Source organism: Trematomus bernacchii, unplaced genomic scaffold (assembly GCF_902827165.1).
Source record: "Trematomus bernacchii unplaced genomic scaffold, fTreBer1.1, whole genome shotgun sequence".
Lineage (NCBI taxonomy): Eukaryota > Metazoa > Chordata > Actinopteri > Perciformes > Nototheniidae > Trematomus > Trematomus bernacchii.
Genome location: NW_022987714.1, coordinates 1,074,196 through 1,089,147, shown reverse-complemented (window position 1 = coordinate 1,089,147; position 14,952 = coordinate 1,074,196). Strand labels below are relative to the sequence as shown.

The 14,952-nt window shown below is 38.9% G+C and overlaps 1 protein-coding gene across 1 annotated transcript in view; it reads left to right on the top strand.

The window, feature by feature from the left end:
* Window positions 1-5,394: 5,394 nt before the first annotated feature.
* The window catches only part of ano3 (anoctamin 3), a 33,538-nt gene continuing 23,980 nt past the window's right edge, over window positions 5,395-14,952 (top strand). The window contains 1 exon segment of the mRNA XM_034142035.1: window positions 5,395-5,581. Within this exon segment, the coding sequence (XP_033997926.1) occupies window positions 5,467-5,581 (115 nt within the window). The 5' untranslated portion in view covers window positions 5,395-5,466.

Here is a 14,952-nt window from a genome sequence, read left to right as displayed (position 1 = left end):
TGTGCAGAGACTCTGAGTGGTGGCTCTGCTGGAAGCTGGATCAAAGGTTTACCTCATCTTGAATTTGCCACTGGTGTCGATCCTTCAGCTTTTGCCCCCTTACCCCATGTTTTTGGGTCACTCCTAAGAAGTGACTGTGTAGCAAAGATATCCAAGAAATCCCTGGCAAAGAGTGCGTCCTCGGACTAATTGAGGAGTTATGAGTGAACCCGGAAGAAAAAAAAAAACCTTTGTGTAATGGTCTTTGTTGTAATACATTGATAGTCTTAGGAAAACATAACCCAACATAATTAATAGACACTTGGAAAACTATATTCAATTTTATTTTCTAGAAGCAGCAGAAGATAGACTCTCAACAGTCAAGTAGCTACTTAAAATGTCCCTTTTTTGTCAATGAAAGCTCTCTGTGGTGTTTTGGGGGACATGACAGGTGCATCACATTCTGCATGAAGTCTTGATCCTTTTTGTTTGACATTTAAAGTCATTGTTTAGAATTATGCTTGAAGCCTCAACTGTTTGCTTCTTATTGCAGTTTGGAAGATATGAAAGAACCCAAGATTGTATCTGCACACATTGCATTAGAGAAGGAGACAAGAGTGCTATGAGACATTTATGTGGCCTTAAGTAATCACTGCCGACTAATGTAAGCTGTTTAAGTGATGCACAGCTTACAGACTAAATTGAAGCAGCCATCATGTAATGGAAATACTGCAGTATAAATGCCTTCCGTACTCCCCTTGTCTTATATGTGATAAACACTGATGCCTCTTTTATTTAATTATCAAGTTGCTGGTGAGGATATCCACCTGGTTGCACTCAAAGTAATTACATTTGCTCTATCAGCTGTTGATATTTCCATATTGTAAAGTAATTATGCACACATACTGTTATTATAGTATTCTATCCCCTAAGGTTATAAAAAAAAGCACTAGATGTCTCTGTGGTATTATTTTAGATCAGTGATTATGTCCTAGTAATAGACAGTGGCTGTGGTGGTCATGGTATATGCTGGTATTGATACATGTGTGGTCACAATTTCTTCCACATCTCATCATACACTCACGGCTACTTAAGGGAGAAATAAGGGGCCTGGGGATTTTAAATGTTTTTGAATAAATAATCAATGTGCCAGGAAGTACCTGCTCATCAATTGATCTGCAGACATGTCCAGGACAGTATATGATTGCACTTAGACCACACAGCTGTTATGCAATCCAAGCACTCTTCAGGGAAAGTTATTCTGTCTGACCAGTTGTCTGAAGCTCTGGTAGGAGAGGTTTGCCTGGCAATATTATTTCTTTGGCAATGATGTGCAGTAATCTCTGTTAATGGTGTTTGAGCTGAGAAATTGCACTTATTCAGTGAACGCATAATGACCTGGTTAAACTCTACTTTGGATTCACACAAACACATCACTGCTGCATTTTTAAATGAATTACAACACCCCCATTCTTGCAGGCTTTGGTTTCACAGCCCTCTGGTTGTAATTGCTGTTGCTGTCACAATGTTAACCATAAACATTAGCATTTTAATATTGTACTGTTCGCACCAGCATGTCTGGCAGACATTTGTTGTTTTGTTGTGGGCTCCTTTGAGAGGGGATGCTGAGGGGAGATGTTGCTGTTGGACCTGTGCTGAATAACTTCTGAGATGTAATGTTAATCTGGATGGAGGTGAGTCATGTTGTTTGGACTCAGAGTGCAGCCCCCCCGGCTCTTCCTGTTGGTTTTAATTAAGCTGAATGCACACATGAGGGAGGGAGCACACATCATCAGCACACACTGAATACAAATCTCTGACTGTAGATGTTTTTCTCCCATTGTAAACAAATGAAAATGCATTATTGTATGCTAACTTGGTTAACCTAGCAGTGACCTGTTTTGGATTCACAATGGTAGCCTCTACATTGTGTAATAAAGCAATTACTGCAACAAAATGGGTAGTGGTTGTTCGGGGAAAAGGTAAATACCCATGTATTACATTCATTTGGCCATTTATCTTCCTATTGTGCTGATCTTTTCAGCACAATCTAAGCATACACTTTGTTAGAGGAGTATAAAATAGACTTTAAATCATATTAAGACTTTTTTTTACATTTGCTAAAACAAATAAACATTAAAAAAACCTTAAAAAACAATTTGTTTATTTCTGAAATCATAAATATGTATCGGACAACAGCTTGAATTAGTAAGATCATGTGTCTTGTTGGTGTAGTGTTTATTTTACATTTAACTGCTTTTTAAAAGGACATCCAACCTGATCAGTATGCTTCTCCGTTGGTTTTGAAAAGACAGAGGCCAAATAGTTCCCCATTAGTGTCAAGTATCAGAGGGTAAAAAGGAATATTGAATACACGTTAAAAATGTATGAGTGCAGGAACACGAGAGAGCTGAGTAATGAGTGTGCTGTGATCACCTATCATTTTTACTGATCTGAACATAATGTACAAGCTGTTATGTATTCCCATTGATAATTTGAGAAACAGTGTTCATACAGTAGGCTGAGTGGCAGGATGCTCTCCAGGAAAAAGCAACAGTAAAGATACTTTAATAACATTATAATATTATACCCTCTCACTTTGTGTGTGTTTGCAGGATCATGTCACCAGGACAACTATATGTTTGTGCCTCTGCTGGAGAGGCACGCTCATATCAATCCCAACATCAGCCACTCAGCGTCCTTGAGCTCCTCGCTGGCCAACAGCTTCCCCTCCGGAGACACGGAGACGGACAGCGACCAACTCTCCGGTGAGTTTGCCAGAGCACTTGTGAATAAAGGGTTTTAAATGCATTACATTTAAGATCCGCCATTACTTGTTTGACATATTGCTGCACAGCTAATGTGAATATTAAGTGCGGGATGATACTAAGATTTAAGATGAGTCCTATTGCACTTAGACCATGCTGACTCTGCCATTAATGCGTTAGTCAATTAGTCAGATTAAATTGGCAAAAATGTTGATCATTGATTTATCGTGAAAGTAATTTATCAAGCAAATACACAAAAAAGTGTCTTTGATGTCTAACAGGTGATGATCTACTGCTTGTCTGTCTTGTCACTGAAAATGAAATAACCTTTGCATCAGACTTTCTGTTGGACAAACCAATAAGGCTGACCCCTCTAAGTTGATTAGTTTACTCATATTGGCATTTTTGACTAAGACTAACCATTTAGTTTGGAGGCTGCAAGACCTACATTTTGTCAAAAGTATTCCATGAGTTTTATATTTAAATGAATAGGCTGAGGTAAATAATGCGAAAACTCTTTTTGGTTCTCAGTTGGAGCCAAGTGCATTGCTCCCTCTGCAGAACCATCATCTGACCTACATCTCCAAACTAAGCAGGAATGGAACTTTTGGTCTTATTTAAATTGGACTTACCATATGATAAATGCAAATGAAAACAAATGAAAACAATGTGACAAGAGAAAGAGAAATCTCTTATTCTAGAAAATAACTTTTCTATGAAAGCACATGCATAATGTATACATTATTATTCCTATAATTCCTATGATAATATATAAAAACCTAAAAAGACTATTTTTACCACAAGGTGGCAGTGCTTCATTCATCCTAACACCTTGCTCCCTCTGCAGAGCCATCATCTGACCTAAATCTCTAAACTAGGCAGGAATGGAAAAGATAAACGGGGCCGACTGTATAAGAGCTACTTTCTTATTTATCAGCCGATGGAAGGATGCATTTACCTGGTGGTTCAATGACATGTTGGCACACGCAGTCCTGCCACCAGTCCTTAATTAACATCAGAACAGAGGGAGGAGGAGAGGCGTGCTGAGCAGCAAGAAAGCAGATGGTATTTTTCATCTACAGTATGACAGATACCAGACTACTCCCCAGAATACCAGCACAGACACAGACTGATACACAAAAGTAAGGTCACAGACCGAACTGCAACTCGTGTTACTGTGACTCTTTGCAGACGGACCAGATCACAGCAGTCAGTGAGTGTCTGCTCACATAGCAACAACATGAACGACTCAGGGCTCTACCTCTCATGAGCTTAAGGAATTGATTGGTGGTCTGCTGGTCTGTAACTCTGTGTGGTTGACATTGAGATAAGACCAGTGACCTTGCAGATAATCCATGATAAGATCTCCGTTCGGGTTAATACTGTGCAACTGAAGACCTAAGACAAAGCGATAACGGGGCAATACGGATTGTTTTAATTTATATATTCTCTCTAAGGTGTAGGTTTTTATACCACATAAATGTGCTGTGTGATGAACTACTATATGCTCCCTGATCCATTTTCTTCTATGTGACATATACATGTTAGAAGCAGTCAAAAACAACAGCAAAATGGAGGTGATAGCAGATGCACATCAGGGCACTAGAAGTAAAATCATTAAAACATATAAAGAAACCATTAACTGAAATTGGAAGGAAATTAAATGTATGAAAAAAACATTTTTGTATTGTTTACATTCCCATAATAACGTGCAAACAGTTTCAATAACTAAATACAATGTCCTCATCATTTTAGCTGAGTATTGTCCTTTAACATTAGGTTATCAAATACTGCAGCCATCTGTAACACCCTGATGGATTTTATGACTGATGTAGCATTAGTTCCTGAGAGGGATCCCCCTGCATACAGCAGCAGTGTGTCAGCACAGCTGAGCTGAGCCCTGAAGTAGTATTGATTGTTTTGAGTTTTTCTCACAGCCTCGCAGTCTCTAATGCATGCCAAAGCAAATGATAGTCTTGAAACAAATATAAAGGTTCCACATTATTTCTTTATTGTTGCTTTTCGTTTATTGGTTCTTGACAGTCAACAACACTATTATCTGTATTTTATATTGACATGATGTCCCATCTGATCCCCTTGTGAGCATATGAGATCCTTTATTTGTTTAAATAATGCATGTCTGTAAAGCCTATTTTTAGAATGACTTTCAATATAAATTATGAAGTTTTAGTTATTTATTTAAAGCAGAACACTTCCCGATGAAAAAATATAAAGGGTCTTGTAGTGTCTAAAATGTGAAGATGCTATTACATAATCTTGCAATTGTTTACACCAGCACTGACTGCACATGGTTTATTAGCTTGACTGTGTTTTTCCAACATGGCAGCACACATTACACCATGTCATGCCTTAGAGTACAGCAGTTTACAGCACGTGTGGATTAAAAAGGGATGATGATTGATGGCCGATCAATGCATGTCCTTGTCGGTCCATTTCAGACCTGCTGCCCCTGGTAATTTCCTGCAGTTTATTAGGAGTCAGTAAATCAGGACAGGGGGGGGGGGGGGCGTCCATCTCAGGACCTCCTCTCCCGCCCGTCACCATGACAACAACCGTGGCGGGGGGGGGGGGGGGGGGGGGGGCACATGCGGAGCTTTAGAGACACACAGGTGTTGCCGGGGTTTGCGCATCGCTTGCGAGATGGTTTGGCAGGATGGGAGCTGCGAGAAACACCCACACAGCCTCATCATAGTTTCCCATGTATCCTGCAGTTCTGCTTTTCGTAATACGGGATTCAATTAACGCTGGAAAGCCACTGATCGCTGCAATGGTGCACCACTCGGGCTCCATCCAGTCCTTCAAGCAGCAGAAAGGTTAGTCCGGATTGATGATTTCGCGTCCGGTAGTGATTATGTGTTGCACTAGGTGTGATGTGTGGTGACTTTTTCTCTGTAGTTAAATAGTTTGTGGTGTTAAATGGAACTCCGAGGTATCGGTGTCTCTACTTGCTGTCATTGTGACGCACACTTGGAGCATGTTTATGAAGCTTTTACGCGCTGATATTGTACCTTATAGTTTTTGTTACACTGACTTGGGTCGTTTTATGTTAAGCACAAAGGCTACAACAAATTAAAATTGTATATTAATAATTAAAACCTTCAAAACATTTATGAGAAATTTGAGTTATTGTTGAAATCACGATGGTTATAATACAGTGGATGTTTTAATGCTGCACAAAGGTATGACCTTTTCCCCCAAACAAGCCTCTCTTGGAAAGCTTGATTTTAGTATCAACTTGCAGTGATTTGAACAGCACTCAAAGTCGTGATGCGCCTCAGCTCATGAGTCTGCTTCAACATCCCCAGCAAGTGGGCTGGTATACTCAGTGATTGCATTATATCGTGCATGAGCTTCGAAGAAAGATACAAACTGTTCCATAGAAATCTCTTCAGAATAAGGTGAAGTAGCTTGCCAAGAATAAATGCACTCAAGCTTTGGCAGTAATGAAAAAATGATTTGAGGCTCTCAAAAGTACCTGTCAACATCTCCTCTATAAGCAAGTTTAAAAAAAGAAGGCAGACTCCAGTACATTTGGCATATCAGGATTTTGAACAAAGGACAACCAGAATATGTATCAAACTGAGTAAAAGAAAGATAATTGGTCCCCAAGCATTAGATTTCTTCAATCTATTAATAAATATCATGTCATCGACCTGTGTCTTCCATTCGATGTTCATTACACCGCTGATTGATTTTAGAGCCCAAAGTAGGGCTCTTTAGAGAACATGATAGTGTTTTTTTTAATACTTGGTGTTAATTATTAATGGGATAGCTGTCTGAATTTGGAAAAATGGTGGAGAAACTTGTTTTCATGCTGACACAGGCTCATAACCAGGGAGTGATGACCTATTTTGTTGAGGAACCTGGCTGAGGAGGATGAGCGGGTCTCTCCCCTGGCTCCAGATGAGAGGAAGCTGAGCTGAATGTAGAAATGTCATGAGAGAGGGACGCCCAGCTGAGGAGGGGGTTACATTATCTGATGCAGCTCATGCTTGTTTGTTGGTTTTGAGTGTGAAAACAAACGGATGGAGTTGATCCAAAAAAAGAGTGCAAAGTAGGTTATTTACAAAAAGGTTTTTTTCCTATGACCCACATGAGCAATATGGCCTGAACCACATAAATCCATACTGACTACTTTTATTTGTAATAATGTTTTAGATTTGCTTAATTATGTGATTTGTCTCCCATGCAGTAATTTCCTCCTGTACAGCTTACTGTTATATTTGACAGTGAACCTCTTCCTGGCTCCAGTCCAGCCAACAGGAAACACAAAGCACAACATTATATCAGATTTATTTTAAAATCATCTGACTACAGGCCTGAAAGCCCACTCAATATTTCAGTGACTGCTAAGTGCACCATTAAATTGATGTCAAAGCGATGGCTCACAAAGTCCTGCTAAAGCAAATCTCAGAAATTATATTGCACCTCCTCAAATACAATCAGCATCACCCTGTGAGAGCATTTAAAGGCTGGGAGCTCAAATGTGTGTCTTTGTGTTCCCGTACACAAGAGGTGAAAACCTTTATTAACGTTGCTGGAGCCAAGATGTTGATTGCTTTTTAGGAAATCAGTGAAATCTGAAAATGGAGTCTATCAACTGGAAGCCGAGATTAGGGGTTTGTAGGGGAGGTGAATGCAATCCAATTTTCTTTAAAAGGCTGCAGGTAAAGAATGTTTTGGGTATAGACAAAATACAAAGAGTTTGACAGTGTCTGATTTCAAAGATAAACCTACAGTAAGATTATAAATGGGTTACTTTCCTTAACAAAATATCCCTCAGTTGGTAGAAACTAGAAAATGCAGCTCCATTTGGACTTGAATACAAAAATGACTCACAAGCATCTGATCCATCTTTCCAGGATTTGACTGGATTTCAAATGTTCTTTGGCAGACTAATCATAAACTTTTTGGATAAAACTTATAGACAAACTCAATGCATTATTCAATAGCTGCAGAAAAAATATGTTTATTTGGTCTTGATTTCTATCCATGAAAAACATTTGATTTATCATTTAGGTCATTTACGGAAAAAGGAACACAACAATACATTCATTGTTATATTTTGTCGTTGAATATTGTGATGGCAACGTTTGACTGTTTTATAGACAAAGTTAATTCATTGATTTGTCTGGAAAATACCAAACAAATTGATTGGAAATAAGAAATTACTTATAGCCGCATCTATATTTACCTCCTGAGTATTATTACTAACAACAACTTCTCTTATGGTTTCCAAAGAATCCAACAATTGCATATGAACCAATATACTGCTCAAAATACTCATGGAAACACGTAATGGAGATGTGATTCAATAATTCCTCTTCTGTTAGATTACACTTTTGAACTTGTGTGTGCATATACAGCCAGTGTGTGTTAGGTGTGTGGGTGTGTTGATGTGTAAATCTTTGGTTGCACAGTCCTAAGCAGGCCACCTGTCCTCTTATGCAAGCAGGCAGATGGTTTCATGGATACAGACATTAATTTCAGGGCAGATTTGGGGAGAGCACATGAACAGTATAATTTGTGCTTTAAACAAGATGCTGCAGAATATTAAGCAGACTTCAGTATCATAGAAGTTGATAAATTCTGTATAAAAAGTACCTTTGAATTTCTATCATGCCATGTACTGTAGACAAAGAGTTTATAAAATGACCAAACAAAGAGGCTGTTTTGTTCTGTGTGTGTTTGGTCTTGCAGTTACCAGCTTTAACACTTTCGGTCTTTAAATAGTCAGCGGACGCTTTGTTGCTAGGTTATAAGAACAACACAGGCAGAAGTTCTGCTGGAGCCCAAAGTTATTGTTCAGTTTAATCACGTCTACGAAAAACAAGCGAGTCTTGGAGGAATTACTGTGACCTCTATGCTTGCTGGTGTTTATTGTGGACAGTGTTGATATGAAATCCCTGATGAGGTGTGTCCGCGGGGGCACAGCAGAGGCTTTGCGGAAAATCCTGTGACGTAGAAGATATCACAAGCAATCAGGGGACATATGAACATAGTGTGAGGGTAAAGGAGCAGGGGGGAAATATAGAGATTATAGGAGGAAGATGTTTAATCTGCTCAAATGATGCAACCAACAGTTGGTGCCAGGATTGTATAATAGGGTCCTGAACCGTTAAATGTGTGGGGGAAATGGGACAGCTGCTCAGAGGTGCGTTCACGGTCAGCCTGTCTGGCTCGGCTGCACGTGACGGACGGACCACAACAGTCTTGTTTGAGCACGTTGTTTGCTATTTGAGGCTCTTTTCTTTCATATTTTTATATAGTTTTGACCAGTATCCAAAAATCCTAATTGCATCCACTGTGATTCAATGGGGTAAAAAATGAAGCAGCAAGATGTCCAAGGGGGTGAATAGTTATATAGTCACTGCATAAATAATGTTTTTCTTGGTCAGCCCCTATAATGCTTCATATTTTAATCACATTTATATTAGTTACAGGTCAGATTCAGAGGCTGTCTTGTGATATTAACATGGCATCCATTTGCTACAATATCATAGGAGTCACGTATGTCAACAGCTTTTGTAGCTATCAGGTTTGAATAGTCCATAACTCATATCCATTAAATTAGTGAATGAGCCGCAGGCTTTTGTACTTGAGTGACTGAATTACTGTTGTGGTAAATCCCAAATGAAAAGGCTCAACTCGTATTTAATTAGTACCACAAACATTGACGGGGAAAAAAACACATGTGGCAATGCTTGTATCAAACTACTCTGAGTGAATAACTTGTTCAGTCTGTGTTTCTGAATCGCTAAGAGTTCAAAGGTCAGAAGTTCTCTCGTTAGATATTTTGTGGACTCGATGAAAGGAATGTAATGTTGGTGACTTGTTGATGTGGGGCATTTCAGAAAATACTGGTACTTTATGTCTCTGTTCTGAATAGAAAATAAATGATACTCAATTTTCACCGTGAAATCTGAAGCTGCAGACCTGCAGTCACAGTGTTACTGGTTCTGCAAATATTCGCTCCACTCGGCTTTAAAGATACCTTTACTTTCAAAAAGCTTTTACACTGTTTTGAGCATACTGTTAAGATGCTGAATATATTTAGCTCATTCTGGGTTTCTGCCAACCTCAATTAGATCTGTCTTGCAGTCACAAAAGTGTTTGAATTTCAACATTTTGTGATTAATTTTCACGTGTTGCATCATGAAGCACTCAAGCGATTCATACCAGAGAACACCCGTCTTTCTTTCTCACTGATATTTGGTCAGCAAGAATGATCAGCCTGCCTCGAGGACTCGGCATGTACAAAAGATATGAGCTGAATATTCAGTAGCCGTTAATGATACCATTCTTAATGCTCGCTGTGAACTCGGCTCCGTCTATGTTTTCTTTGATAAGGTGCCAGGCGGAGGATGTAACACACTCCTAATTGCTTAGAAAGGGTTTCTGAAAGAGAGGCTGCTGGCCTCGCCTCAGTCCTGCCTTCATGTGATCATTTTTTATAAATGCACAGCAGCAGTGTTTTGGACCTGCTTTTCTAAGCTCGTGTGTGTGTGTGTGTGTGTGTTATTTTGTTCGTCTATGCCCACTCTTTTTTGTAACAGGCATGCCCTGAAATGCCCTCTGGAGAAGGCAATAAAGATTTTTGCTGTGCTTGAAAAGGTCCTGATGCAGAATGTTTCTCAGTTTAGAGCTGCGACAGGGAAAGTGCAATGAGTTGAACATGGCTGAATTATTGAAGGGGTAGAATGAAGAACCACAGAGAGGCATGATGGGAAACAGCCCACTGACCTGAATTCTCTGGTTGCTACTTTGTGCAACATCTTTGATTATAATGTCTTAACTTTCTGCGCTGTATTTATTGTTCATATTGGAGAGTGTTGCTTTGCTCCCTCTGATATATAACACCCTGCAATTGATCATAACATCCTTGACGTTTTTCAAATTAAATATTTGTTCTTCCAGCTGGCTCTGGCTAAATTGTCGACAGTGGCACAGAGACGGATGTGAAAAAGTGTTGTGACACAGCCACTATTGAGGACAGAATAATATAGAGGACCACAACAAACAACATTAGAGTTACAATTGTTTATCATACACACACACGCTCATAGACCAAAGACAAAAATCATTGTAATCCACATTACAAGACCGTCATGGACAAGCTGCACAGGAGAGTTCTAAATCCCAGATCACGACCTTACTTGAATCCCGTCCAGCTCCACCAGATGTGTGTGTGTGTGTGTGTGTGTGTGTGTGTGTGTGTGTGTGTGTGTGTGTGTGTGTGTGTGTGTGTGTGTGTGTGTGTGTGTGTGTGTGTGTGTGTGTGTGTGTGTGTGTGTGTGTGTGTGTGTGTGTGCGCTCGTGCTCACACACACACATCTCACAGCGGGCATCCACTCCCTGGGCCTTTTGATCTGTTTCCTTTATTTATTATTTTATTCATCTCCTCCGTCCCTCCTCCCTGTGCTGGAGTCACAGACACACACACACACACACACACACACACACACACACACACACACACACACACACACACACACACACACACACACACACACACACACACACACACACATATGCAGTTCGTGCGCACACAGGATTAACTTTCTCCTGATAAACCAGTTTTAGCTAGTGCACAGCGAGATTAAACACAGGATTTCACATTAGATGAACCCTTTTATATATTGTCTTCAGACCGCGCTGTGGGACAGAGTTCAGTCTGCATCAGAGCTAAAGCTTTGCAGCAGGGCAATCAGTCTCAGATAACCATTATTATATCCGAAGGCTGAGAGATTTAACCTGTGAATTTATTTTTCCATCCACCCTGAAATGTCCATGTAAGCAATTTCACACAACACCAGCTCCGTCCAATTTGTGAGTCTATTTTAAAATGTGCAAACCCTTGGGAGTCTCTCATTAGAGGCCCATTAGCTCGCTCTGCTCTGATGTATCATCTCAGTCACATGTTGAACCCTGACGACGTCCGTTGGGATTATCCAGACCAGCTAGTCCAGTAAATGCACCTTTTTGAAAATACACAAGCAGCCATTATGTATTGATCAGAATAATGGAGAGAAAGTGGGCAGGTATATTAAATAGGAAAGCATCCACTCTTCAGTCAAATCCAGAGAGACGCTGAAATGATGGCACTTTAGGTTTCCATAGCCTGATGACTGGATGCTCTTAACTCAAACTGATTTACCAGACAGTCATTATGTATTTCATTTTTTATTAAATATTACTATTATTATTATTATTATTATTATTATTATTATTATTATTATTATTATTATTATTATTATTATTATTATTATTATTATTATTATTATTATTATTATTACCAATCAAACTGTTTTACCAGATAGTCATTAAGCATTTCTTGTTTTTGTGTATTTAATATATTTTTGTATTAGTATTATTATTATCAGTATTAGTATTGTTGTTATTATTATACTAGTAGTAGTATTCTTGGTATAAATATTATTATTATTATTATTATTATTATTATTATAATTATTAGTATTGTTGTTGTTGTTGTTTTATTATTATTACAGCAGTTTCCGTTTCTGCAGCACATAAAAGACTTGCATTGCAGTATAAAATAGTGTGTGTTAAATCTGACCATATTTGTTTTGGCAAGGCAGTACAGGAATAAGTGCTTTGGAAATGGATTTATTGATGCGTTCCCATCTTGTCGTGTTGTGTGTCTATAGGAAATAAAGCAGTAAGTGTTGGAGGGGAGTAATTGTTTTTGGATCTAAAGGTAAAATGTAATGGCTCGATTATCTGTGAGGTTCTTAAAAGTTGTTGCTCCTGAGTTTTCTGCCGAGAAATGCAAACCTTCTTGTTCATTGAATCATAAAACCTCTGGCTTCTGCGATTTAACAGCAGATGTAATCGGCCCAATATGGCTCTTTAATGAGAGCGTGACAACCTGCAGCTCAGTATTGATTTGAGAAATTGGATTTCGTAAAATGTATTAAAATATGAAAAAGCAACGGGGGGGCACTGAACGCTTGTGTAAACTTGTGTCGAGATAATTAAAGCACTGGGAAAACAAGCTTTGTTGTTACCCTGAAGATAGATTAACTTTCTGACTTGGACTAATTGATCCATTTAAAGTTTATTCCTGTGGTATTTTGTGCTGAGTAATGCTACTGTTTAATTGAAAAGGCCTTTATTTCAAACTTTTGTTCCAGACTTTTGAGTCTTAACGCACATTAAGATTTATACAGTTTCACATTTTCAATAATGTATTGTATTGCTTTTAACAGGAGCTCAGAACTTGTATTAATGTAATCTATGTGGGGCTGCCGAGTGTTTCCCAAAGGCCCTCAAACTCACATCTTTAACCGGCTCGATTCTCACCCTGCAGCTCTGGGGATTCCATTGGGATTTATGTCGTGAGCGTGAGTTATTGCCCAGATTGCAGCGGGAACCCTCAGGATGCAGGCAGTGAATTATCAATGCAGCTGAACGTCGAGAGGAAGGTCACTGAGAGAATCCCTCACTGGAGGTGAAAGTGAGTCAAGATCTCATTTGAAAGAGAGTGCCTTCGTTCCATGGATACATGTCAGGAGCTGCTGCCTGGTGTGAAGGTCGGGAACAATAACCTGCTCCAGTTGCTGGACATCCATTATCGCTATTAACCTCAGAGTTCTTCTTTACCATTCATCACTACAGCATCGTCGAGTTATTCATTCAGCCTATTGCTCTGTACTGCTGAAATAACCTTGATAATGACCTCTGCTGGTATTAATAGAACAATGACATGCTAATGAGAAAGATGTAACGGCACACTTGAATGTTGTCATTACGTGCATCTTTCTATCGAAATTGGCTGAAGCACTAGCAAGCTTACGTTTGGCGGTGCACCATCCCGCTGGTCGTCTCGAGGTATCGAGCTGTGTGATGATGGAGGAGGAGGGCTGATGGTTTTAACGCACTCTTCTATGAAGGACATACATTACCACTAGCCCATAAAAGGATGGACAAGTTGAAGTGATTTCTCCTTTACTCCCCTTTTTCCATTCGCTCATTTCAGGCACTCGATCTATAGAGAATGGTAAAAAGGTTTTTCTACATTTAGTTTATCGTCTTCTTTTGCTTATTGTACATTTATGTTTTTTTAAGTGACTCGTTAGTTTTATGGTTTGGAATGAAAGATTAGATATAATGGGAAATGATAAGATGCAAAATAGCTGAACAACAAGAGAAAATGCTAAATTAAACTATAAAAGTAATATTGGTTGTTAACATGCTCCTTTGACAAATCAAACTAAAAGCTTGAGTAGCTAACATTGGAGAAACCAGGAAGTAGGCTATAATTATATATCTAACCCTAAAGCCCAGCACAGTGATGCCAACTCTTTTGCTATGAAGTAGCTTGCAGCACTAGCTTCAAACGCCAGAAGATCCATGAGGCAGTCCCCAAGTTGGCAACCCTGACTGCCTGTTCCTCCGGTCCTTCCTGCAAAGCCGCAACCCCCAAATTACCATTTTGAAATTAAACAACAAACATGGCTTTTGTGAGTACTTATACTGTAGCTGTCATGCTAGCTGCTGCGATGTGCAATGCGTGCATGAACTGAGTGTGCACAGGTAGACAGGCGGGTCGGTCGTACAGACTTCTTTTAAAAGCATTTGATTTATTGATTGCTGTGGAGAAATAAACAACATTTTGATGACTATAACAAAAAAGAATTCTTATACACTCAGCCTAGCTTTATACATGTAAATGAGTGAAGAAGAAAATACTAATGGGGAGTTTTAGAATTGTTATTTTAACTTAATCCTAAATACTTTCGCCTGAGTATGAGTTACTGAATACCTTAAAATATTATTTGGCTTCTGTATAAATGCATAAATATTCATGATGCATGACGCGTGTTGAATTGAAGTGCTGAAGTTGCACTCCCCTTAGCTTATTGTTATTACAGCTAATTCACTTTAAGGGCACTCCAGTAATTTAGTGTTTGACCTTTATACAGCTGGCTGACTCACAAGAGCCACATTTTAATTATAATTATAATTATTTTATTTATTTATTTGCATTTCCAATAACAAGTTACAAATACATAACAAAAACAAGGGTAATGAACAGATAACTTTTATATATAAATATAACTCATCCTGTTATAATGATAAGGGAGGTATGAACTACTGTATTAAATATAGCAAAAACAAGAGAAATAAAAACAGAATAATAACCAGTTCAAGAGAAAGCGCT